Here is a 27,399-nt window from a genome sequence, read left to right on the forward strand (position 1 = left end):
TGTCAGTTCCAGCTGTCCGTTGCAGTGGTCGGTATATTGGGTCCAGATCGAAGTGCTTATTGATTGAATCTGTGGATGAGTGCCATGCCTCTAGGAATTCCCTGGCTATTCTCTGTTTGGTTTGTCCTATAATAGTAGTGTTGTCCCAGTCGAATTCATGTTGCTTGTCATCTGCGTATGTGGCTACTAAGGATAGCTGGTCGTGTCGTTTCGTGGCTCGTTGGTGTTCGTGGATGCGGATCGTTAGCTGTCTTCCTGTTTGTCCTATCTAGTGTTTTGTACAGTCCTTGCATGGGATTTTGTACACTACATTGGTTTTGCTCATGCTAGGTATCGGGTCCTTCGGTCTGGTGAGTTGTCGTCTGAGAGTGGCTGTTGGTTTGTGTGCTATGAGTCCTAGTGGTCGCAGTAGTCTGGCTGTCAGTTCGGAAATGCTCTTGATGTATGATAGTGTGGCTAGTCCTTTGGGTTGCGGCATGCCCTTGTTCCGTTGTCTTTCCCTTAGGCATCTGTTGATGAAATTGCGGGGGTATCCGTTTTTGGCGAATACATTGTATAGGTGTTCTTCTTCCTCTTTTTGCAGTTCTGGTATACTGCAGTGTGTTGTGGCTCTTTTGAATAGTGTCTTGATGCAGCTTCTTTTGTATGTGTTGGGGTGGTTGTTTTTATAGTTTAGGACTTGATCTGTGTGTGTCGCTTTCCTGCATGGCCCTCATCCACAGATTCAATCAATAAGCACATCGATCTAGACCCAATATACCGACCACTGCAACGGACACCTGGAACTGACAACCGGAAGCGGCAGATTCAAACCACTACAAATGCCGGAGGAAAGATCACAGAAGTGCTTCACAGGATGCATAATACAACCACACAGAAACTTTCATTTCATCAATTTATGATCATTGCTTGCTTATCAGCTAATCCAACAATTTACATCCCAAGCACTGAGAATGTCACCTAGACAGGGGACGAAACGTCTGCAACACAAATTCCCACCTCCGCAAACAGAACCACAACAACGAGCACCCGAGCATCCTCCCAAGCACTGAGGATGTCACCTAGACAGGGGACGAAACATCTGCAACACAAATTCCCTTTAACACTGGTACCAGAAGTGAATATTTGACTCAGTGAGCTAGCCTGGTCCTTAGGTAAGTGCAATTTTAAATACACAGGATGCATAATACAATTTATGATCATTGCTTATCAGCTAATCCAACAATTTACATACCTTCAATGTCAAAAAAAGTGTCAAGGTGGTTTAGAAGTTGAAAAAAAAAGCCACTTTAAAAAGAAAGAACAGCGATGTGGATTGCTGTACTTTCACACAGGAGTGTTCCCATTATCAACACATTTTTGCAAAAGCCACCCAGTAGCCACCATTCTTACCAGGGAACATGTGAAGAGATGTCAATGACCCGAAGCTGTTCTAGCAGCTAATAGATGATACAAACTACTAGCAAGCAATTAGCTACTTAAAAGAAGAAAAGACCAGAGAACTATTTTTGTGGTCTTGGGCTATTCATTGGAACACAGTGCATTTCAAAGAAGAATGGAAAAATGGGAATGTAAGGTCTAAAAATAAAACTTAAACACCAATGTCATGATATGAATTATTATGAAAAATGTTGTATGCACTTCAATCTAAACAACCTAAAGGTACATCTGGTAATTATTTTACAGAAAGATTAATCACTTACCTTCTGTTAATACTAATTTCAGTAGATTGTTCAGTTCTTGTTCTCCAAGATACAGTGTATTAAGTCCTGAGCTATAAGTAAAGAAAAGTATATATTTGGTGTTAGCTGTGTCATTCTCAACTGCAAGTCAGGAAGGTCTCGGGTTCAGGTTCTTCAATACAAAACCTGAACCAACACCTCAGTGCAGTTCTGACACTTCTCAGTGAGACATTAAACCAAGACTTCTATTCTCCCGGCTCCATCGCATTACTTTCTTACTTTAAAAAGAGTTGGTGCCCTGATCAGTACACGTATCTTAACCATCATGAAAAACCAAGAACACATTCTGCTTGTGGAATTTCAAATGGTGGGTTGCAGAGTAGATTTTGCCAGAACAATGCTCGAGTTGACGACAAGTTTCTATTCTACTGCTCTTCTCAGCAGGTGGGAGGAAATAATAACTGCTGCACAGAAATAAAGTCAGCCAAATGATAGGCACAGAAAGTACTAGTCTGAAGGCTTTTATAGTCATAAATACACAAAACGGCATTCTCTAATTTTAGAGATGCATTTCAGACAAATGTCAATAACATTCATGATGAGATGTGCAACTATAGAACATAGTACAGCACAGAACAGGCCCTTCAGCCCATGATGTTGTGCCGACCATTTATCCTCATGTGAGGTAAACCTAAATGTATGAACTCTCAAATTTCTGTGACCATATGCATGTCCAGCTGTCTCTTAAATATCCCCAATGATCTCATTTCCACAACTGCTGCTGGCAACGCATTCCATGCTCTCACAACTCTCTGCGTAAAGAACCCACCTCTGACATCCCCTCTATACTTTCCGCCAAACTATGACCCCTCGTGTTAACAATTTCTGCCCTGGGGAAAAGTTTCTGGCTATCAACTCTATCTATGCCTCTCATTATCTTGTATACCTCAATTAGGTCCCCTCTCTTCCTTCTTTTTTCCAATGAAAAAAGTCCGAGCTCAATCAACCTCTCTTCGTAAGATAAGCCCTCCATTCCAGGCAGCATCCTAATAAACCTCCTCTGAACCCTCTGTAAAGCATCCACATCTTTCCTATAATAGGGCGACCAGAGCTGAACGCAGTATTCCAAGTGCGGTCTAACCAAAGTTTTATAGAGCTGCCACAAGATCTCACGGCTCTTAAACTCAATCCCCCTGTTAATGAAAGCCAAAACACCATATGCTTTCTTAACAACCCTGTCCACCTGGGTGGCCATTTTTAGGGATCTATGTAGCTGCACACCAAGATCCCGCTGTTCCTCCACACTGCCAAGAATCCGGTCTTTAATCCTGTACTCAACTTTCAAGTTCGACCTTCCAAAATGCATCACCTCGTATTTATCCAGGTTGAACTCCATCTGCCACCTCGCAGCCCATCTCTGCATCCTGTCAATGTCACGCTGCAGCCTACAACAGCCCTCTATACTGTCAATGACACCTCCAACCTTTGTGTTGTCTGCAAACTTGCTAACCCATCCTTAAATCTCCTCATCCAAGTCATTAATAAAAATTAAAAGAATAGAGGCCCAAGAGCCCTGTGGAACACCACTCACCACTGACTTCCAGGCAGAATATTTTCCTTCCATTACCAATCGCTGTCTTCTGTCGACCAGACAATTCTGTATCCAGACAGCTAAATGTCTCTGTATCCCATTCCTCCTGACCTTCTGAATGAGCCTACCATGGGGAACCTTATCAAATGCCTTACTGAATTCCATATACACAACATCCACAGCTCAACCCTCATCAACTTGTCTAGTAACATCCTCAAAGAACTCAATAAGATTTGGGAGGCATGACGTGCCCCTCACAAAGCCGTGCTGACTGCCTTTAATCAAGCCATGCTGTTCCAGATGGTCAGAAATCCTATCCCTCAGAATCCTTTCTTACTCCTTGCAGATGACAGACGTGATACCGACTGGTTTGTAATTGCCGGGGATTTCCCTATTTCCTTTCCTGAGGAGACGAATTACATTTGCTTCCCTCCAGTACGACTCCGGTGGAGAGCGAGGATGCAAAGATCTTTGCAAGTGGCGAAGCAATTACATTTCTCGCTTCCCAAAGCAGCCGAGGACAAATCTGGTCTAGCCCTGGAGACTTGTCAATCTTAATGTTTGTCAAAACTTTCAACACATCAGCTTCCTCAATCTCTATCTGTTCCAGCATGCTTACCTGTTCCTCAATGGTTTCATTCACTACAAGGTTCTTTTCTTTCGTAAAGACAGAAGCAAAATACTCATTTAGGGCTTCCCCTACCTCCTCAGATTTTATACACAAGTTCCCTATGCTATCCCTGATCGCCCTACTCTTTCTTTGATCATTCTCTTATTCCTCACAAGCTGCCTCCTTTCTTTTGACGAGAGCGGCTTTTGACGAGAAGCTCCTCCGCTCTCGTCATCCGAGGTTCCTTTATCTTACCCCTTCTTGCCTGTCTCAGAGGAACACATTTGTGCATCACTCGCAACAACTGTTCCTTAAACAGTCTCCACATATCTATAGTGCCCTTTCCATGGAACAATTTCTCCCAGTCTATGCTTCCCAACGCATGTCTGAAAGTATCATAGTTTCCTTTTCCCCAATTAAATATCCTCCATTGCTTCTCTCCTTCTCGATAGCGATGTAGAATGTGAGGCAGTTGTGGTCACTATCCCCAAAATGCTCTCCCACTGCAAGATCTGACACCTGCCCCGGCTCATTGCCGAGCACCAAATCCAAAATGGCCTCTCCCCTCGTCGGCCTGTCAATGTATTAAGTTAGGAAACCCTCCTGAACACACGTTACAAAAACAGCTCCTTCCAAACCATCTGCTCAAAAGGAGGTTCCAATCAATATTGCAATGTTGCAACATTTAATGATAAAACCAGACAAAGCATGTAAAAGATGCATTTGTTTATGTCAAGATGCAAAAAAAATGATTACAAGATCAGACACCTAAACAAATTTGGTATTAGAATTCATAACTCCATTCTGCTCAACTGGTTATGACACAAAACTACACAGTTTGATCTTAAGTGTAACTCTAATCATGCAGAGAAGGCAGAAACTGAAGCACTACAGTTAACTATAGCACAATTGGTCAGTGGGAGGAACAAAACTGGCTCGGACTCCCAATCCAGAGGAAAATAGCACTAAAAAGCACAAGCAAGCCACTTGGCCCTTCAAGCCTGCGCTGCCATTCCATAAGATTATGGATGATCTGATTGTGGTTTCAACTCCACGTTCTGATTTCTCCCCCAAAAAGAGAAAACATAGAATGTGGATCTAGAAAGATAAGATCCCTAGAGGACTTGGTAACGTTTCAGTAAGATTACCTCTTGATCTTATAAAGACCAATGGTGTAAAAGGTTAATCTTTCTTGATAAAATATGTTCTTCATCCCAGGAATGAATCAAGTGAACCTTCTCTGAACTGTTTCTAAAGTAATTACAACCTTTCCCCAACTTTTGGTGATTTATATACTAGGACATACGGATCCCTTGATTTATGTCACATGCTGCTTATCTACTTTTCCTGAAGCAGACAAATTACATTTTTTCCATATCATACGCCAACTGACAAACTTTTGCCCAGTATCTATACGCTTTTGGAGACTCTCTGTCTCTTCACTTACTTTCGTACCATCTTGATGTCATGGGCAAATTTAGCCAGGATACATTTAGTCCCTTCATCCAGATCACAGATAACACGTCCAGTGACCTGATTGGGCAGTATGCAAATGATTTTTTTTTTAAAAATTAACCTATTTTTCTAATCAACCTGGTCAGAGATATTACTACATACCTCTGGAGCAGGTGGGACTTGAGCTCAAGCCTTCTGGCTCAGAGATAGGGTCACTACCTGCTGCAAGAGGGCCCATTGTAAGTATATATTGTGAAGGCATAAAATTAGATTCAACTGCAATGTTATTAAGACAAAGTTTGGCTTCAATACCTTGCTGTGATTTTATTAATCAAAAATTTATTTATTTCAGTTCAGCCTTTTTGCCTCAACAGTGCTTCATTACAAAAACAAATTTTAAACAATTACCACCCCGAATGGTATCAAGATGTTGAATCGCTGGAAATTAAAGGACCAAGAAATACCATCTGATTCTTGTACAAGCTGTTCTTTTGATTTATGCCTCTCATAGCCCATAAGATTTCACATGAAAAAAAAATGACAACACTCAACTAACATTATTTTGCAGAATGATTCTCCCAGAATAGAGTCCAGTGTGAAAAGAATGGTCACTGAAAGCAGTTAGTGATATCCCACTAATATTAATTGATAGCTTCTTGTTAAGCAAAATAATATGTTATACAGTTTAAAGGGCAAAATTTCACAAAACTATAATAAACCTTCCCTAGACCTCAAAATATCAAAGGTGTGGTCAGGTTAAGAACAGCAGCACTGTGAGACCTCTCCTGTCTAGCAGGGCAAGAGCAGCAAGTGCATGGGAACATTACCAGCTCCAAGTTCTTCTCCAATCCCATGCATCTTAATTTGAATTTGTTTGTTCGTTCCTTGGATTGAAATCCTCGAACTTTGTACCTAACAGTATTGCTAGAATATTTCCACACACTGACTGTAACAGTTCAAGAAAACACAAAAGTAAATGACACCTAGTGGTTGAACTGGAGGTAAACTGCAGTTTACTGGTAATTCTGCAACAAGTCTCATAATCCAGAAACCAAGGCTAACACTCAGGACATGAATTTAAAACCACCATCAAAGCAGATGAAATTTAAATTCAATTAACAAAAGGAATATGGAATTCAAAGCTAGTCTCAATAACGGTGACCACAAAATTCATTTATCTTAAAGGTCCATCTTGTTACTATTGCCTTTAGGGAAGGAAGTCTGCCATTCTTACCCAGTCAAGAGCCGCAGTAATGGAGTTAACTTTTAACTGCCCTCTAAAACATGCCGATTAAGCAATTCCATTCAGAGGCAGTTGGGAATGGACAACAAATGTTGACCTTGCTAGTGATGTCCATATCCCAGAAAATAATAAAACTATTTTCTCAGTGGGTCAGCAAAAAAAAAACCAGACAATTATATTTTTAAAAATCAATTTATTGGTTTTTCGCAAAGAATTAAGGCACTCAACTGGCTTGCTGTTCATTTAACCATCAGTTTCTCCTGAACCATACTTATTTTATTCCTCTGCTTCCTCTTGCTAAGACATGGACTCTCACATTTGGAATTGTGCTTTCAGCACTAACAGGTCCTCAGTGTCTCACCTCAGAGCCAATCCTATTATATTGATAGTGTTACAAGGCTTCCCCCATATTGACAGGGACTCACTTCACGATATGGGCTTGGATGAGGGAAAATTTGTAAGCACCATTCAAGAGGGCTGCTTGACAGTACATAAGCAGGGAAGGGGTTATACTCAACCTGGTGTTAAAAATGGACCTGGCCAGGTGAGTGAAGTTTCAGTGGGGGAGCATTTCAGGAGTAGCGACCACAAAACAGAGTTTTAAAGTACTCGTGGATAGGGATAACAGCAGTACTTGGGAGAAGGCATTAAACTGGGAGAAGATGAACTACAACAATATTAGGCAGGAACTGGAGAATGTTGATTGGAGGCAGCTGGTTGGAGTCAAATCCACATCAGACTTGTGGGAATATTTCAAATGACAGTTGATAATAGTTCCTGCAAGAATGAAGGATAGATATGGCAAGTTACTTGACCCTTGGATGACCAGGAATGTTATGGCCTTGGTTAAAAAGAAAAAAGCATACGTAAAATCCAGGAAAATGGGAACTGACGAAGCCCTTGAAGCATAGAGGGAAAGTAGGAAAGAACTTAAACTAAGAAATTAGAAGGGCCAAATGGGATCATGAAAAGTGGTTAGCAAACAGGATTAAGGAGAATCCCTACATATATACATTTATACATATATAAAAAGCAAAGAGGGTAGCCAGGGATAAGGTTGGCTCACTTAAGAACAAAGGACAGAATCTGTCCATGGAGCCAGAAGAGGCAGATGAGGTCCTAAATGAATAGTGTGTGTCAGTATTCACCGAAGAGAAGGAACTGGAGGATGATTTCAGGAAAGGAGTGGAGTTTCTAAACCAAGTTGCTAGCAAAAAGGAAGAGGTGTTGTGCATCTTACAAAGTATTGAGGTAGATGAGTCCCCAGGTCCTGATGGGATCTATTCAAGAATATTCGGGAGGTAAGAGAATAAATTGATGGAGCATTGACAGATATTTTTGTATTTTCTTTGGCCACAAGTGAGGTCCCAGAGGACTGGAGAATAGCCAATATTGTCCCATTGTTCAAGAAGGGTAACATGAATAATCCTGGGAATTACAGGCCTGTGACTTTCAAGTTGATGGTGGGGAGATTATTGGAACAGATTCTCAGGAACAAGATGTATAGGTATTTAAAAGCAAATAACTTATTAGCAACAGACAGCATGGTTTTAGGCAGGGAAGGTTGTGCCTCACTAACTTCATCAAGTTTTTTGAGATGACGAAGATGCTTGATGTGGGAAAAGTGGTTGGTGTTTTCTGCATGGACTTTAGTAAAGACTTTGACAAGGTCCCTCATGGCAGATTAGGACAAAAAGGTGAAGTCACATGGTATCAGAGGTGAGCTGGCAAGATGGATATAGAACTAGCTTTGTCATAGGGGACAGAAAGTAGCAGTGGAAGGATGATTTTCGGAATAGAGCATTGTGACGAGTCATGTTCCACAGGGATCAGTGCTGGGACCTCTGCTGTTTGTGATCTACATAAATGATTTGGAGGAAAATGCAGCTGGTCTAATTAGTAAGTTTGCAGATGATACAAAGAGTGATGGGGTTGCAGATAGTGAGGAGGACTGTCAGAGGATACAGCAGGATATAAATCAGTTGGAGGCATGGGCAGAAAAATGGCAGATGGAGTTTAATCTGTTCAGATGTGAGGGGATGCATTTTGGAAGATCAAGTATAGGTGGAAATTGTACGGTGATTGACAGAAGCCTTAAAGAGTATTGATATGCAGAGGGATTTGGGTGTGCAGGTCTACAGATCACTGAAGGTGGCAGCTCAAGTAGATAAGGTAGTAATGTGGCATGCTTGCCTTCATTGGAAGGGGCACTGTGTATTAACATTAGGCAAGTTATGTAGCAGCTTTGTAGAACTTTAGTTAGGTCACACTTGGAATATTACGAACAGTTCTGGTCACCACATTACCAGAAGGATGTGGACACAGAGTACAGAAAAAGATTCACCAGGATGTTGCCTGGTATGGGTAAATTTTAGCTATGAAGAAAGGTTGGATAAACTGGGTTTGTTTTCACTGGAATGCAGGAGGTTGAGTGGCAATCTGATATAATTTTATAAAATTGTGAATGGCATGAATAAAGTGGAAAGTATGAGGCTTTTCCCCCCTGCCCCAGAGTGGGAGGATATATTACGTAGGGACACAGGTTCAAGGTGAGAGGAAGAATGTTTAATAGAGATGCACAAAGGATGTCGATTGCCTGGAAAGCATTGCTAGAGGTGGTGGTAGAAGGACACAACAGCAGCATTCAAGCAGCACCTGGATAATACATGAACAGGAAGGGAATAAGAGATACGGATCCTCTAAGTGAAGCGAGATTTGGTCCGAAAGGGCAAAATGGGTTGGTGCAAGCTTGGAGGGCTGAAGGGCCTGTTCCTGTGTTGTTCTTTGTTCTAGATCTTTGGATAGGGAATGCTCTTTATGTATATTTTCCTAATCAACCTGCTGAGAGATTTTATTACACACCTCTGGGACACAATGAACTTGAACCCATGCCTCCTGGTTTACAGGTAGGGACACTACCACTGTACAAGAGCACTCCACGCTTACATAAAAGACATGGGGCTCCTATTATGCAGTGGTCATGTTGCTACCTCTGATTCAGGAGGCTTGGATTCAAGGCTCACCTACCCCAGAGGTATGTAATAACATCTCTCAACTCTGAACTTTGCCAGACTGGATTGCACAGGTGCATGCAATCTTCTCTCATGTGCTTATTTAATTACTTAGCAACCACTGGGAATAGAAACAAACATTTTTCCTCCCCTGAAACCAAAAGGTCTGATGTCAATTTTTATATTTCGACCAGCATTCCATTTGAAAACAGCTAAATCGAACAGTTCTTTTAAATTATTTAACATTCGTCAACCTATATTTCTTTTTAGCCTCTAGGACTCGCAGCAATCAAAATAATTCACAACTAGAGATTAAGTGTTGTATCTTGACTAACTTGATAGATGTTATGGCAATAGCACCTCACCAAATCAGCTGCGCTTCCCAATTACAAAAATTAAAACTTTTGCGCTTACAAGTGCAAAGCTCATTTACGAAATTTGAACAGTTATACAAAACTCAGGTTTAGTGTATTACCTTCTCACTTTCAACATTAAGTTACGCACCAGCAGGATCATTGAAAACATTAATATGTAATTAAATCATATTTTAAGACAAAAGATTTTAAAACAATACCTTGCAGCATTAATCACTGACCTAATAGCCAAACACACCTCCCTCTGAATCTCTTCACCAATTTCATCAACAGGAGTTTTTAAAAGCTGCCAGAGCAGTACCTCAGATCGTTGTACAATCTCGCGGTTTCGCTCTGTTTGCGGGTTGAAGAAAAACTTGAATATTACCTATAAAAAAAGCACAATTATACAGTACTCAGATTAGCCCACGAGTTATGGATTTTTTTTAACATAGAAGCCCCAAATTTTAGTTTAAAAATATACTGCAACACTTCCTTTCTCCTCTCCATATATAAGCAATATCATACTTTTTAAAAAGTTATACAGTTTTATCTATCTGTATGTAATTCCCAATATTTTTCCTAATTTAAATTCCTTTGTTCACATCTTTAAAGAAAATTACCAACATACTGTAATTAGACTTTGCTGAAAGTGGAGGCACTGTAATGTATTTCCTTTTACATGGGGCCAGTTTCAGAAAGTTTCAACATCTCCAGCCCATTTTATCATTCAATTGTATCACTGCTGATTTGTATCTCAACTCCACTTGTTCACTTTTGCTCCACATCAATAGATTTGAATGCTTACAGCACATAGATGCCACTTGGCCCACAATGCCCATGCTGCTGAACAAACATTCCATTTCCCATTGCTCTGAATGCTATGGCAATGCAAGTCAGTATTTAAACATTGCTTGATATTATATCTGAAGTTTATCAGATCAACCATGATCTCATTGGATGTTAGAGCAGACTGGATAGGCTAAATGGCCTATTCCTTCGGTCTTATAGTCTTACATTTTTTGTTGATTGCCTTAGCCAAAAAAAACCTGAAGTACAACATAGAAAGCAATGGCCTTATTTTTCTTTAGCAAAATAACTAAAGCAACTTGAATTTGTCTACAGCCTTTAATATAACAATATGTCTCAAACTAATTCAGTTTTGACTTTCCCAATTCCTATTTGGAGTACAGGAAGAATATCAAGATATAGAAAGCAGAAACGTGGTAAGGAGGAGCTCAGTGATGTGGGAAAGGACAAGATGTTTCTGTCTATTAGATAATGTAGAAAAGTGCAGATAAAACAAGGGCATGTACTTCATGATGCTTAGCCTCAATCCCGATGAGAACTACAGAACATTTAACTGAGTAAATTAGCCATCCAGATCTAACCAGTACTTCAGCACTTATTGCTTCAATAAGTGATTCTCAATAGGAAAGCCAAAATCTGCAGTCAAGTTAAAACAGTACAGAATGTTTTCATTTCTTCATGCAGCCTTGTATAGATAAACATTCGAAGTATCACACTTAGAACACAGAACATAGAAAAGTCCAGCATAGAACAGGCCCTTTGGCCAACAATGTTGTGCCGAGCTTTAATCCTAATATAAAATATAATAATTTAATCTATGCACCCCTCAACTCACTGTATGCAGCAGTTGCTTAAATGCGCCCAAAAGGTAAATCTTTGAATTAGAGTGTGAAAGACTGAAGTTTGTAGATAACAAACATCAAAGTGAAAATGCAATGATATACTACACCTGAAAAACAATAAGAATACAGCGAATAATACAGGCATCCTTGTTTGCCATGGCCTTCTCCATTATGTCACAGATACTACTCAGGTGCTGAGCTTCAATGGGGTGCTGCTTTCCCAGGAAGTTTGAGATCGGTAAATTAGCACTAGCAGTCAGCAAATTGAGCTGATGAATGCACATTGCTCCCACATGATGCAGAAGTTGGTTAATTACATTACTGGTTGACACAGATTCATCTAAAAACACAGAACATAGACAACAGGAATTAAAAAGCAATGATTTATAATCTTTTAATACGTTAATTTGAAACTACAATTTGTTACACATTATCAATTCTGCATTATTTGGGTATTATCTTTCTTCAGATATTGCTGCTAGCATCCAACCAACAATTTTGAGTGATCAACAATAAGCCAACATAAAAGGCATTTTTATATTTTATGGTCCTATTAGAGGTCACCAAATGTCAAACTCCTTCAATATATTGTGCTGCATTTGAAGCCAGTCTATTCTTTCCCTCGACTTAACTTGACCACGGCACTAAACATACTTCACATATGACAAAGCAAAAACTGTTATTTATTCAGGCAGTTTTGCAAACGCCAAACCTGAGACTTGTGCACAGATACATGCGCATCTATGTCCAAGTGATTTGATAGATTCAGATGATCCAAGAGGAAAGCACAAAGATGGTGGAACAGAACAGATGCAGAACTCTAAGGTAATACTGCTGCTTTACAATCACTTCAGTGTGCTGAGTTAACTGATCATAGATAGAATTTGGGTCGGAGATTGTATTGCTTTTGCCACTCGTGATTTTGTGGATTGTGGGGAAGAGGAGGAGCAATGAGCTTTCCATTTCCAATCATCATTGGTGATCCTTGCCAGAAACTAAACAAAAAATAATATGGGTGTTGATCTCTAAATTCTACTGTTTAGATAGGTAAGTGAAGAATAGTCTTGAGAAACTCTATAATTCTGCCATTGCTCTATGAAACCACACACAATATAATTTAATATCTTTCAAGAAAAGTAAAGTCAAAAGATTGGAGGGAGGGAAGGGGGTGCAATAAGCACAAAAAATAAGGCCACGCAAATTAAATAAGGTATGCCAGTAGCGTTAATTAATATATAAGTCAGACTGCACTAACCTTTTGGTTCAAGGATGATGTGGCTAACACCTAGTCGTTGACAGATGTGATGGAAGGCCTGGTTACCAGGGTTACACCATTGATCCATGTAGTCACTAGAACACGTCCAAATCATATTATTCATGGCATCATAGCAGGCTCCTAGTACAGAAAATTAATTATTAAGATGCAACCAACCAATTTGGTAAAAGCCTACATTTTAGAAGGTGCATCACTACTAGTAAAGAAAAGCAAAGGGGAGGCACTCCTTTATGAAACAATAACAATCAAGTCCACCATAACAATTCTAACCAGAATTTTCTGTCATTATCTAACAAAGTAGTACAGCTTGTTTTCTCCCAAATCCAGGCCTAAAGTTCTCTTACTAAGAAAATGAAGTGGTGGTCAGATTCCAGACTTTCACTAATACTGCTGTGGTTAATTGGTCATATGCAACATTGACCTATTGATATCTGCATCAGAACTTGCAGTGCACAGCTATCTTTTCTTTCTGATGCTGAGCTTCAAGAAAGTCCAATATATCTTAAGTATGCAGTTTGATTACATCAGAGAAGTAAACCCTCTACCAATCTTGGATCTAATCAGAAGATGAGAAATTATACTTTGTTTCCTTTTAAATTAGTTAAGTAAATACTGATATTTGATCTGTTTTTTATGAATTATGGAATAGGCTACAATTCATATTTGGCATCCAATTCTGGCTACCATAGTTTTGATGAGAATGAGAAGATCTTGGAGACTTTGTATAGCGGATTTACTAAAATAGTGCCAGGGATGAGGAAGTTCATGGGAGTTCAGTAATACAGTGAGACTAGTGAATAAGGGACTGTACTCCTCAGAACAGGTTAAAAGGACGTTTAAGAGGTGCTCAAACTATAAAGTGATCTTTGTAAAGTAGAGGATAGATTTGAGACAACTGGCATCAGAGCTAGGAAAGATGAATGTTTTTCACTGCAGCAAATTGCTTCGAGGTTAGTCATAGCTCACATTAATTCTCGCCTCCTAGGCTGCCTCAATCCCTGCAATTTGCAACTGGTGAAACAGGCCTACAGCGGATGCCATTTGCCTGGCCGTACACTCATCCCTGGAACAACTGGATAAAAGGACATCTATATCAGGCTCCTGTTTCAATATCATAATCCCTACCAGACTAATCTCAAAACTGCGACACCTTGGTCTCAGTTCTGCCCTCTGAAACTAGATATTCAGCTCCCTGACCCACAGACTGAATCAGTGAAGACAGCAAACAGTATCACCTCCACAATAATCCTCAATACTGCCACCCTGCAAGAATGCATACTCAGCTCCCTACTGTACTGCCTGTACACTCTCGACTGAGTAGTCAAATTTCATAAGAACGCCATTTACAAATTTGCTGACGACACTACAGTTGTAGGCCAGATATCAAATAATGATTAGTCAGAATACAGGAAGGAGATAGTGCGCTTTGTGCCATGGTGCAATAATAACAATTTGTCTCTCAATATCAGCAAAACAAAAGAGCTGATCATTTATTTCACAGAAAAAAAAAAGGACCCCCCCCAATCTACATCAACAGAAATGAGGTGGAGAGGGTTGAGTGTGTCAAGTTCCTAGGAGTGACAATAACCAACAATCTTCCCATGTAGATCAGGTGGTCAAGAAGGCACAAGAATGCTGCTTCTTCCTCAGGAGGCTTAGAAAATTCGACAAGCCCATACGAATCTTCACCACCTTTCACAGATGCACTGTAGCAAGCATTCTATCTGGGTGTGTAACGGTTTGATACGGCAACCGCTCTGCTCAGGACCATAGGAAACTACAGAACGTTGTGTGCACAGCCAGACCCTCACAGAAGCCAACTTCCCATCCACGGACTCCATCTACACTTTTTGGTGCCACGGATAGGCTGCCAGCATCAAAGATCCCTCCTGCCCCAATAATACTTTGTTTCAATCTCTTCCATCAGGCAGAAGATACAAAAGCAATAGGTTCAAGAACAGCTTCTTTCCTGCTGTATTAGACAGCTGAACGGATCTCTCTAATTTCAAATCTAATGTTGACCTTGCTTCTGCACACCACTTGTGAAGTTGCAACCTTGTATGCCTCAATCTAAGCAACCCATGATCTGTATGTCCTTGTTTGCTACGGTCTGCCTGTATGCTTGCAACTCTAAACATTTCACTGTACTGAGGTATATGTGACATCAATAAATCAAATCATATTATTTGAAATACACTGTCTGAAAGGATGGTGCAAGCAAAATCAATGGTAACTTTCAAAATGCAATACAAAGTACAGAGGCAAACTTTATAAGGGAATAGGCAAAAAGAAAAGTAACTGGACTAACTAAACTGCTTTTTCAGAGGTAGAGCAAGCATGGAGAGCCACATTAATCATCTCCTTGTCTAAAGCCCAATAAGATTTCTTCTTCCAGCATAGATTTCTTTTTCTGCTTGCAGTTCAATTAATTGAAAGAAGAAGTCAGAGAACGGTTTTACTCAACAAATATTAAACAATATACTTGAATGTTGGAGCTCAGCAAAGACCAGCTGTGACTACCAGTCAATTTGAATCATTGGCAAGTTTGTCCACCTGAGACAAATTGCATCTCAAACTCAATTCAAATAGCATCTCTCTGACAAGCCTGTCAATCCACGCTGGAAATTAATTGATCAAACATTCCAAATTTCCTTAGGAATGCAGAAAAGGTGAAGTACCATCCTATGTGCAGTTATTATTGTAGCTATAGAAAATAGACAGTGGAAAAGTAATTGCCATAATGACATTATGCATTGAGCATGACAATACCCTATTACCACCTTCAAGCACAATTAGTGATGGGCAATAAAACACCCACATCCCATAAACAAAAAGGAACCTATTATTCATTGCAAAAACACATTTGCATTTATAACTGATTTTATAATGTTCTTTTTAGCTTAGAATAATGTAGCCATAAGCTAAATTGCAGTTTTTGTTTAGTGTAGAACAGAAAACTGTCAAGTCTAAATGGCAGAACCAGACAGATAAATGCTGGGCTCGCAGAACCTAGTCTTCAATTTTAAAAGCAAACTATGACATCTCCTGTCACTTAACATTGCCTATTACTATAAAGTAGCTTATTCTAAGAGCTCATGGTTTACAACCTACTTTTAACATTAAAAGGTTTGCAATATTATTTGAATCAATCAACCTGCAATACATTCTCCTTACCCAGTCCTGGAACCAGAGCTCCCCGCCCAAGAGAACTTCCAGCTGCATCAATCAGGTCTGCTCGGCTGTTAAATTGGCCATCTGAAATGTTGAAAACCAGGCTAGAGGACAGGACTGAACAGAAAGATATATCAAGTTATAATGAGGAGACAAAGTTACTAATATCTTATTACTCATTGCTTTAGAACCTCTCCTTTGAATTGATAATTTTAATGTGATATTATCCTGTGTGGTAGTTGTGCGATATTAATTCAGCACCTCAAATTGTCACTTAACAGTGACAGTGGTAAGAACAAACTAATAGTATGCCAGTATATACCCCAATCTTACACAATGCAATGTTCTAGTCTAACATCAAGCATTTTTGCAAGAATTAAACTAAAGATGAAAACTGAATGTTTGCCACACTTCAAATGGATCAAATGCAAACCTGCCAGGTATGCAACATGATGCGCCACTCAAATCAGTTGAGAACATCTCTATTATTCCTGAAGAAGGGCTTATGCCCGAAACGTCGATTCTCCTGTTCACTGGATGCTGCCTGACCTGCTGCGCTGTTCCAGCAACACATTTTCAGTTAACATCTCTATTATACAATTATAACTCTTCGTATTACATTTTAACTAAAAAGCTATTGACTAGATTGCAACAAACACCACCAGAATTTTAACTACACCTTGCAACTGAATGGCAGCAAATAAAATCTAGATGATAACACAATGCCATAACGTAAAACAAAGAATTGCAGATGCTGGAAATCTGAAACAAACAAAAATTGCTGGAGAAACTAGGTCAGGCAGCAGCTGTGGGGAGAAAATAGAGTTAATGTTTTGAATCTGGTGACTTCATCAGAACCACTCCATTTTTGTTATTAAGGTAAAATAAAATGCAAGTGGAAGGACTGCTAGCTTACCAGTGGTCAAAGTTCACACACTATTGTATTGTGAAACACATAACTACCTCCTTTAATATAAAAGCCACATGATTCATAATCATGCAAACCATAAGACGATCATAAATAGGAATAGGAGTAGGCTGTTCAGCCCCTTGAGCCTGGTCCACCATTCAGTAGGATTACAGCTGATCAGACATTCCTCACGTCCATCTCCTGCATTTTACCCATAACCCTTGATTTCCCGATAGATAGATCAAGAATTTGTCTTCAGCCTTAAATATACACAGGGAATCTGCCCCACAGCTTTCTGTGGTAAGGAGTTCCAAAGACACTCAACTCCAAGAGAAATTTCCTCCTCATCTCAGTCTTAAACTGGTAGCCTTTATTGTGAGGCAGCATCTCTGGTCCTAAACTCTTCCATGAGGGGAACATTCCATCAAGTTCCTTAAGAATCCTCATTCTTCTAAACTTCAGCAAATAGAGCCCTAAACTGTTTAGCCTTTGCTTGTAAGACAATCACTCCATGCCAGGGATCATCCTAATGATTCTTCGCTGATGTGCCTTCAATGAACTGATATCTATCCTTAAATAAGGGGACCGAAAGTGCTCAAAGTTCTCCAAGTGTGGTCTCACCAGCACCTTGTACAGTTGGAGTAAGACATCCCTACTCTTATACTCCAACTCCCTTGAAATAAAGGCCAACGTTCCATTAGCCTCCCTGATTATCTATGTGCTAGCTTTGTGTGTTTTGTGCACAGGTACCCCCAAGTCCCTTAAGTGTTGCAGCTTTCTGTAGATTTTCCTCTATCTAAATAATAATTTTTCTTCTCCTTCCAAAATGAACGTCACATTTTCCCACATTACATTCCATTTGCCAACGTTTTGTGCTTACTTAACCTACCAATATCTCGCTGTAAACTGTATCTCTCTTTAGGACAGGTGATGGCCTAGTGGTATTATCACTGGACTGTTAAACCAGAGACCCAGGTAACATTCAAGGTACCAAGGTTCGAATCCCACAATGGCAGATGGTGGGACTAAAAGTCTAATGATGACCATGAAACCATTAGGCAAAAGTAGAGGACTGCAGATGCTGGAAATCAGAGTCTAGATTAGAATGGTGCTGGAAAAGCACAGCAGGTCAGGCAGCATCCGAGGAGTAGGAAAATCAACGTTTCGGGCAAAAGCCCTGTCAATTGTCAGAAGAACCCATTTGGTTCACCAACATCCTTTAAGGAAAGAAACTGCCATCTCACCTGGTCTGGCCTATATGTGACTCCTGTCACACAACAATGTGGTTGACTCTTTACTGCCTTGGGGCAAGGCAGTAAAGGGTGCCTTTCCTCAAGGATGGGGACTTCAAGACCATAGAGCATATTTTTAAGGTGAGAGGAGAAAGATCTTAAAAAGATGGGGTCAGTTGTTATTTTTTACAGAGAGTGGTTAGTGTGTGGAATGAACTTCCAGAGGAAGTAGTGGATGTGAGTACAGTTACCATATTTAAGCAAAATATTTGGATAAGTACATGAATAAGAGATGTTTGGAGGGATATGGGCCAAGTGCAGGCAGGTGGGTCTTGTTTAGTTTGGGGTTATGGTCGGCATGGTCTGGTTGAACCAAAACATCTGTTTCTGTGCTCTGACATTCTGAATCTATAAGAGCTTCTTCAAATAAGAAAGTGACGTCAAAGTGAACAAAGATGACTGAGGAACTGAATCTGGGAAACTGTTTATGGGGAACAATGAAATGGCAGAGTTAAACAGAAATTTTACATCAATCTTTATGGTGGAAGATACTCTAAACATTCTATTAATACTAAAGCATACATTAAGTATCTTCACCACTGCTAGAGAAGTAGCATTAGTCAAACAAATGGGACTAAAGGCAGGTAAGACACCTGGCTTGCATCCTAGGATCATAGCATCCTAGGGTAAATTGTAGCTGCAGAGATGGTGGATACATTGGTTATAATTTTCCAAAAATCCTTTTATTCCGGAGAAGTACCAGAGAATTTGAAAACTGCCAATGTAACACCCCTATTCGAGAAAGGCGGAAGGCAAAAAGCAGGTAACGTATAGGCTGATTAGCCTAACATCTATTGTTGCAAGAGTACTGGAATCAGTTATTAAAGAAAACATTTGAAAATTCATAATCCAATCAAGCAGAATCAGCATGGCCTCATGAAAGTAAAGTCGTGTCTGATAATTTGAGTTTTTTGAGGAAGTCTGAACCAGTTGATCTGTTGTATTTGGACTTCCAAAAGGCATTTAGCACAACACGTCACAAAACGTTAACTCATGAGATAAAAGCCCATGGTGTGGGAGGTAATATATTAGCCAATTCTCTGCCTACATTAATACTAATGTGTAGAAAACAGTGAGTGGGAATAAGGGGTTCTTTCTCAGGTTGGTGATCTGTGACCAGTAGAGTTCCATAGGGATCAATGCTGGGACCACGACTGTTCACAATATATAATAATGACTTGGAGGAAGAAAGTAAATGTACTGTAGCCAGATTTGCAGAAAACTTAAATAAGTGGAAAAGGCAGTTTTTAAAAACTCATTGGTTCAACCAGACCATGCCGACCATAACCCCAAACTAAACAAGACCCACCTGCCTGCACTTGGCCCATATCCCTCCAAACATCTCTTATTCATGTACTTATCCAAATATTTTGCTTAAACATGGTAACTGTACTCACATCCACTACTTCCTCTGGAAGTTCATTCCACACACTAACCACTCTCTGTAAAAAATAACAACTGACCCCATCTTTTTAAGATCTTTCTCCTCTCACCTTAAAAATATGCTCTATGGTCTTGAAGTCCCCATCCTTGAGGAAAGGCACCTACCATTCACCTTACCTATACCTCTCATGACTTTACAAACTTCTAGAAGGTCACCCCTCATCCTCCTATGCTCCAGTAAAAAAAAGTCTTAGCCCATCCAGCCTCTTCTTATAGCTCAAACCCTCCATTTCCAGAAACATCCTGGTAAAGCCCTGTCACCTAAAGAATTGTGGATGCTGGACATCAGAATCAGAAACAGAAATTGCTGGAAAAGTTCAGCAAGGCTGGCAGCATCTGTACAGAGAAATCTGAGTTAATGTTTTGGGTTCAGTGACCCTTCCTCAGAACTGAATTCATCCCAGTTTTCACTGACTTCTGCTTGCATATATGCCTTTTCTTTCAACGTAATACTCTCAACTTCCTTGGTTAGCCATGGCTGGTTTATCTATCTCTTAGAAATTTTCCTTCTTACTGGGACATATTTTTACTGGGAGTACTATGAATTATCTCCTTAAATGCCTGCCATTGCTTGCCTAATGTTATTCCTGCTCATTCCGCCTAGTTCTCTTTAGCTAACCCTATTCTCATTACATTGTAATTACCCTTATTTAAGTTAAACACTCTTGTTCCCAAACGAAGCTTCTCGCCCCCAAACTGCATATTAAACTCTATCATGTTATGATAGAGTTTAATATCCTTTACCCAACTCATTCATTAAATATGCCTTTAACAGATCCAAAATAGCGTGTTCCCTGATTGACTCAATGACACATTGCTCTAGGAAAATATCCCTAAGTACTATGACTTCGTTGTCATAGCTACACTTGCCAATTTGATTAACCAAAACAACAAGATCAAAGTCACCTATGGTTATTGCTCTATTCTTTATAAATGCTCTTATTATTTGTAATTTGTAGCCTTGCCTTCAGATTGACTACTGTTTGGGAGTCTGCACACTACACCTAGCAATGTCTTCTTGCCCTTATTTTTCTCTTTACCTCCGCCTGAATGGATTCTACATCACCCAAGCCTAGATCGTCTCTCAATTATCATAGCTTTTCTTAATAACAGCTTTACCCCATTATCTCTTCCATCCTATCTGCCTCGCTGAAAGATCCCATATCTTTGATCTCCCTGTAACTAAGTTTCCATAACAGCTACGAGATCATATTCACTTACTTCAATTTGCATCAGTTTGTCAACCTTATTCTGAATGCTTTGTGCATGAAAGATACAAAGCCTTTAAATTTGTTCTGTAATCAAATTTCTGCACACTTTATGGTTCCTTGGTACATTTTGACATTCACACATTGTTATCAGAAAATAAAAAAGGAGTCAGTCGATCCCATCCATACCTATTCCTTTGATTTCTGTCCCATCAGAACATCTTTTGCCACTACTGGTACCAGTGTCCCATGAATTTGAACCTGTATTTCCCACATCGATCTTTCAGCCACGCATAGATCTCTTTAATCTTGACTCTAGCAATTAGCTTGTGGTTTAGGTAGTAATCCAGAAGTTACCATCTTTTTGGTTCTGCCTTTTAATTTAGACCTTAACTACTCATATTCCTTCAGTAGAACCTTTTTCTTCATTTTACCAATATTGTTGGTACCTATGTGGAAATCAACAACTGTATCTTTCCTCTCCCACTCCAAGTCCCTTCGCAACCTAGATGAGCTATCCCGAAACTGGCACAGGCTTTCTGGACTCTTGATCAGAATACATCATATATTCCCCTGGACTATACAACCCCGAATTACAAGTACATTTCTTCACCCACTTAAATAGTCCCCTTTACCATGGTGCTATTGGCAGTTCGCTCACCTCCCTTCAGCCTGTGCTCTCGACTATACAGGGCCTAAGAATCTCAAACCTGTTACGTAAGAGCTGAAGCTCCTATAGCACTCTCTCGACTTCTCTAAATTCAAATTTATTCAACTCATTATTCTCTTACTGATAATTGCTAAGCCGCCTCCAAACACATTTCTTTCTCTAGACAAGCAAGTGGTGCAGATAGCTCAGCCCTATGGTGCGATAGTCAGCTGAGACTTTACAAACGAGCAACCCAGATTCAATTCAATTACCTTTTTTCAAATCTTCAATTTCCATAAAGTGTCTCATTTTTGCTTACTACCATGCCAGACTCAGAGTTGCCAGTTACCTCCCAGCCAATAACCTCCAGCAATCCATTCTTAATCAATGTACTGCTAACTGTTTTTTAGACCTTGGTGTGGTCTGCAATCGATGTTTTAAATCTTCAGACAATTCTGTGTTAATGTGTTTAAAGGTTTCCTTGCAGTAAGAAACTGTAGAATCTATTCACTGTAACTTATTAAATAATGACAATTAGTATCCAACAATGCAAAATCAACTCAATTTTATAAAATACTTAATACAAGAGCATTACACCAGAAGTACTTCCAATTCTAACAAATTATTTATTAAGAATGTGCAAGGGAACAATCAACTCCGAAACAAAAACAAATTACGGAAATCTACAATAAAAACAGAAAATGCTGGTAATGCAGAGGTTGTCAGACAGTATCAGCTCAGGGAAAGACTGAATTAAAACTAAGTCAATTATAGAACTCAAAAAACAGAAATTAAAAGGGTCTTAGTGCAGAGTCACAGAAAGGACAGAGCAACAAAGATCAAAAAAGTTCTTTGATAGGATAAGTGGTGTGAAAGATGAAATGACAAAAATGACAAAAGGGACAATGGTGAAATACAAAGAGGTTGGCAATAAAATGGATTGGATGCCGAGGCTAAAGATTAGACTGGAATGGGTGGGGGAATTAAAATGACGAGCAAATTGTAACTTCTTCACTCCTGGCAAAAGAGAACTGACCTAAAATATTATCTTCAGAGATGCTGCCAACATGTTATTTCCAGCATTTTCTATTTTTACTGACACTTAACCGTTAACTGGCTTTGCACTTAATCAGTATGGTCTGTACTAAAGCAGTTAAATTCCTCTACACCTCACTGTAAGAGCTACCACAAAAGTATATGCATGAAATTTGTTGACTCTCACTCCATACATCCCAGATGCACAAGTGTACATTCTGTTCTGCTTAACTTTGACTTATTACAATTGAGATGGAAGGAGTGCACTGTCTTTTTCTACTTCACTATTCCAATAACATGAAATTTATTATTCTACGGGTTCCTAAAATGGCCAGTCATATACCTTTTCTGTATTAAGAGTTAAAACAAAAAATCCATCAACCAGAATATTTAAAAAAGAAATGTTTTATTATAAGCAGAATATGCATTCAATGACAATGCAAAAATGGGTTGAAACATTTAATGTATAATACAAAAGTATGAATACTTAACCTTCTAAATAACCCAGCACCCACAGTACTGTGGAGAGAATTACTTCGAATATAGAAACAGAGAACATTATAGCGCAGTACAGGCCCTTCAGCCCTCGATGTTGTACTGACCTGTGAAACTAATCTGATATCCATCTAATCTACACCGTTCCATTATTTTCCATATGTCCAAAGCCCATTTAAATGCCCTTAACATCGGCGAGTCTACTACTGGTGCAGGCAGGCCATTCCACGCCCCTACTACTCTGAGTAAAAAAAAAACTACCCCTAGACCCGGGTTCAATTCCCGCCTCGGGCAACTGTCTGTGTGGAGTTTGCACATTCTGCATGGGTTTCCTCCGGGTGCTCCAGTTTCCTCCCACAGTCCAAAGATGTGCAGGTTAGGTGAATTGGCCATGCTAAATTGCCTGTAGTGTTAGGTGAAGGGTAAATGTAGGGGTCTGGGTGGGTTGCTCTTCGGAGGGTCGGTGTGGACTTGGGCCGAAGGGCCTGTTTCCACACTGTAAGAAATTAATCTAATCTGTCCTAAATCTATCACCCTTCAATTTAAAGTTATGTCCCCTCGTGTTGGCCTTCACCATCCGAGGAAAAAAGCTCTCACTGTCCATCCTATCTAACCCTCTGATTATCTTGCAAGTCTCAATTAAGCCACCTCTCAACCTTCTTCTAATGAAAACGGCCTCAGTTCCCTCAGCCTTCCCTCGTAAGACCTTCCTTCCTTCCTTACCAGGCAACATCCTAGTAAATCTCCTCTGAACTCTTTCCAAAGCTTCCACATCCCTCCCTTAATGCGGTGACCAGAACTGTACGCAATACACCAGGTGTCTTGTACAGCTGAAGCATGATCTTGTGGCTCCGAAGCTCAGTTCCTCTACCAGGAAGGAAAATCACTTTTGGCCAAAATGTATTACTATTCGATGGGGATTAAAGTACAAGGAGTAGACTGCTCAGATGGCTATCACTGTAGCATTCTGGCATGTGTTGAGTGGCGTCGTGAAACATAGGTGGATGCCTGAAAGAGTTTGCCAAAGTAGCTCACCTCGGGAAACATAAGATTGAGGTTTCTTCTGGAGAATCCTCTTCAGAGGAATGGAGGGTTCAGACTGGACAGAGATTCAGATCCCACACCAAACCACACTAGGTTTTCCAGAAACATGAGAGCTGGCTGGGAACTTAATTTCTTCTCCAGACAGGCCAGCAACTGAATCTAACTAATCGCTGAAACAAAAGCTGCAACCTAACAGTTGTATAGCCAGACTGGGGGGGGTCTGCAGAAAACAAGCACTTATCATAAGGCAGATGATTTTCAAGAAATGCCTTATTTTAGAAAAATGTTCAATACCGATTCATTGATCTCTTGAAAATATCCAGGTATTCATAATCCTTCAAACTCAAAATAGCACTTCAGGCAAATAATCCTGCACAGCTGAACTAATGGTTACTGTAATGATGGCAGGAATTTAAAACATCACAAATCGCATATTTGGCCTACCAATGAAGTATACTGCTGCCAAAGATCTTCAAGTATTGATACCAGGCAATACTGAAAAACACACTTCAAAGAGCTAGCTAACATATTAAGGCAATGGTTTCCATACTTGAGAAGAATCTTGAAAATTGCATTTGACTTACCTTTTAAAGAGGACAATCCACTTGTGCCACCAAACAGAGAGCGTGTTGCAGAACTCCCAGATCCTCCTGGTGGTGCAGTAAGCATAACCAGGTACGTTCCACACGTATACATTGGTGTCTTCCTTAATGTTTTCAAAGGCAAGCCGCAACTTGTATTTGCTGCTACATTTGGTAGAGGAAATGAAGTCACATATTGGTAATATTCAATACCTATCTCTGAAGGGGTAAAGGTGGCTGATTACCCTTTTGAGTCAATAAAACAAAAGAACTATGAATGTTGGAAATCTGGAACACAATAAAAATGCTGGAGAAACTCAGCATCTGTGGACAGAAAGCAGAATTAATGTTTCGGCCAGTGATCCTTCTTCAGTTTTACTAAAAGATAATTGGTCGACAATGTCCTTTTCCCTAACCATCTCCTCACATCATTAACTTTTGGATAATGAAATATCTCAAGATAGGATTTATTTTCAGTTTAAAAGATAAATCTACATGCAAGTTATAAAATAATTAGATCGACCCAACATTGGTAGCTTGCAATATTCTCAAATTTAAAACAGATTTTAACACATTAACTTAAGATCAATATTAAAACCCTTATGTTCTGCAACATGCTCCATAAAACGCATTGAATCTGAATCAAGATTAGAAAATGTCTGCATTTGTCATACCCAGATAAAAAAAATGCAGCCCAGTAACAAAGCAGAACACTTTGAATATCTATACCTTACAGATTCAAGAAAAAACTCCACCAGACTCAGTTTGGTCTACAGTACATACTGTGCTTGTATGCAGGTTTTATTTTAGGAAAAGCAACGCCAAACACAAGGGTCCAAGTTCAAAAGCTCCATGAAATAAACTTCCTTCCACTAAGGAAGGTGTCAAGACAGTTTCAAAAGAAATTTAAATCAAAAGACTTCATTGCAATGACTACCTTTAAACTGCATTGACATGGAAGCAGATTTCACAACCCTCACGATTGTCTATTTGGAGATGCACTGTCCAGTAATGGGCTAATAAAAAGGAAAATGCCAAAGGAATTTGATAAGAAAGAAAAACATATTTCAAAAGTGCAACAATTTTAAAACAAACTGTTTTAACCAGACTAACAGTTAGGTAACTTCCTTCCATATGTTTTAGTTTTATTTCAAAACTCATACGTGAGCAATATCAGTTTTCATAGTGATAGATCAAACTTTGTCCAGGAAGTCTAAGTAGTTTTTGAGGTGGGTAACTATACAAATTAGCAAGTAAATGGTCAATAGAAATTGTCTTCAACATGGATAAATCAATTCAGCTTCTGACTAATGAGGAACACAGGCAGAGGTATCTTGAAGCTGAGATGTCTGACCTCCAAAAACCACAACCATCATTCTTTGAATTGGTTACGATTTCAACTGGAAGACAGCATGATTCTGCCTGAAATCTGTCATTTTCCCCTTCTCTTTCCAAAATAAAATAATATTTTTGAAAAGAAAAATGTTTTTAGCAAAGCAACAATGATCAATAAGGAAAGCACAAACATTTTACTAACTACATTTTTTTCATTTCACTGAATTTAGATTTAGATTACTTACAGTGTGGAAACAGACCCTTCGGTCTACACCGACCCTCTGAAGAGCAACCCACCCAGACCCATTCCCCTACATTTACCCCTTCACCTAACACTACAGGCAATTTAGCATGGCCAATTCACCTAACCTGCACATTTTTGGACTGTGGGAGGAAACCGGAGCACCTGGAGGAAACCCACGCAGACATGGGGAGAATGTGCAAACATTACACAGACAGTTGCCGGAGGCAGGAATTGAACCCGGGTCTCTGGCGCTGTGAGGCAGCAGTGCTAACCACTGTGCCACCATGCCACCCATCTGTGCCACCATGCCGCCCATTTAATAGCTGTAGCTGTAGGTTCAGTAAAGTTAATTTCTATGTTGGCAAAGTTTCAAAATTTTGCTTTTCCCAAAAGTATTGTGCATTCAATAACAAATCTTATTTCGTCAGAACAGTAGATGAAAACAATTTCAACACTAACTTCTTCATTTTTGTATCATTCTCTCCTGTTATTATAAGCAATATTTTGGTGAAGGTCAGGGGTGTTAGTGATTGGAACAATTGGCAAACTTGGTCACCTGACAGTTTCAGTATTGACCATATGATACAAGGTGTAGAACATTATATTAAAAATTTCTTCATCCTCTTTAATTACTTTGATTGCAAATTCTGCAAATTGACTACCATTTTCTGCTATTCAGCTGAAGTATTCAGAAACAAACTAGGAGCTGTTTTGTACTCAAAATTAGATCAAGATTTCCCTTAAATCTGCAAGACTTATACACTTAATGGTTATGTCCGAGAGAGTGTTGTTGAACAAAGAGACCTTAGAATGCAGGATCATAGCTCCTTGAAAGTGGAGTCGCAGGTAAATAGGATATTGAAGACGGCGTTTGGTATGCTTTCCTTTATTGGTCAGGGTATTGAGTACAGGATTGGGAGATCACATTGTGGCTGTACAGGACATTGGTTAGGCCACTGTTGGAATATTGCATGCAATTCTAGTCTCCTTCCTATCGCAAAGATGTTGTGAATATTGAAAGAGTTCAGAAAATATTTACAAGGATGCTGCCAGGGTTGGAGGAATTGAGCTATAGGGAGAGGTTGAACAGGCTAAGACTGTTTTCCCTGGAGCGTCGAG

General features: G+C 39.6%; 1 protein-coding gene across 1 annotated transcript in view; it reads right to left on the bottom strand.

Moving 5' to 3' along the window:
- The window catches only part of LOC122562401 (probable E3 ubiquitin-protein ligase HECTD4), a 293,168-nt gene that overhangs the window by 179,857 nt on the left and 85,912 nt on the right, over nucleotides 1-27,399 (bottom strand). Inside the window, exons 9-14 of the mRNA XM_043715258.1 lie at nucleotides 24,705-24,866; nucleotides 16,048-16,161; nucleotides 12,853-12,993; nucleotides 11,705-11,937; nucleotides 10,188-10,333; nucleotides 1,704-1,774 (exon numbers count right to left, since the gene is read on the bottom strand). Coding sequence (XP_043571193.1) covers nucleotides 1,704-1,774; nucleotides 10,188-10,333; nucleotides 11,705-11,937; nucleotides 12,853-12,993; nucleotides 16,048-16,161; nucleotides 24,705-24,866 — 867 coding nt within the window. The remainder of the gene's footprint in view (nucleotides 1-1,703; nucleotides 1,775-10,187; nucleotides 10,334-11,704; nucleotides 11,938-12,852; nucleotides 12,994-16,047; nucleotides 16,162-24,704; nucleotides 24,867-27,399) is intronic.

The sequence above is a fragment of the Chiloscyllium plagiosum genome, chromosome 25 (assembly GCF_004010195.1).
Source record: "Chiloscyllium plagiosum isolate BGI_BamShark_2017 chromosome 25, ASM401019v2, whole genome shotgun sequence".
In the NCBI taxonomy this organism is placed as follows: Eukaryota; Metazoa; Chordata; class Chondrichthyes; order Orectolobiformes; family Hemiscylliidae; genus Chiloscyllium; species Chiloscyllium plagiosum.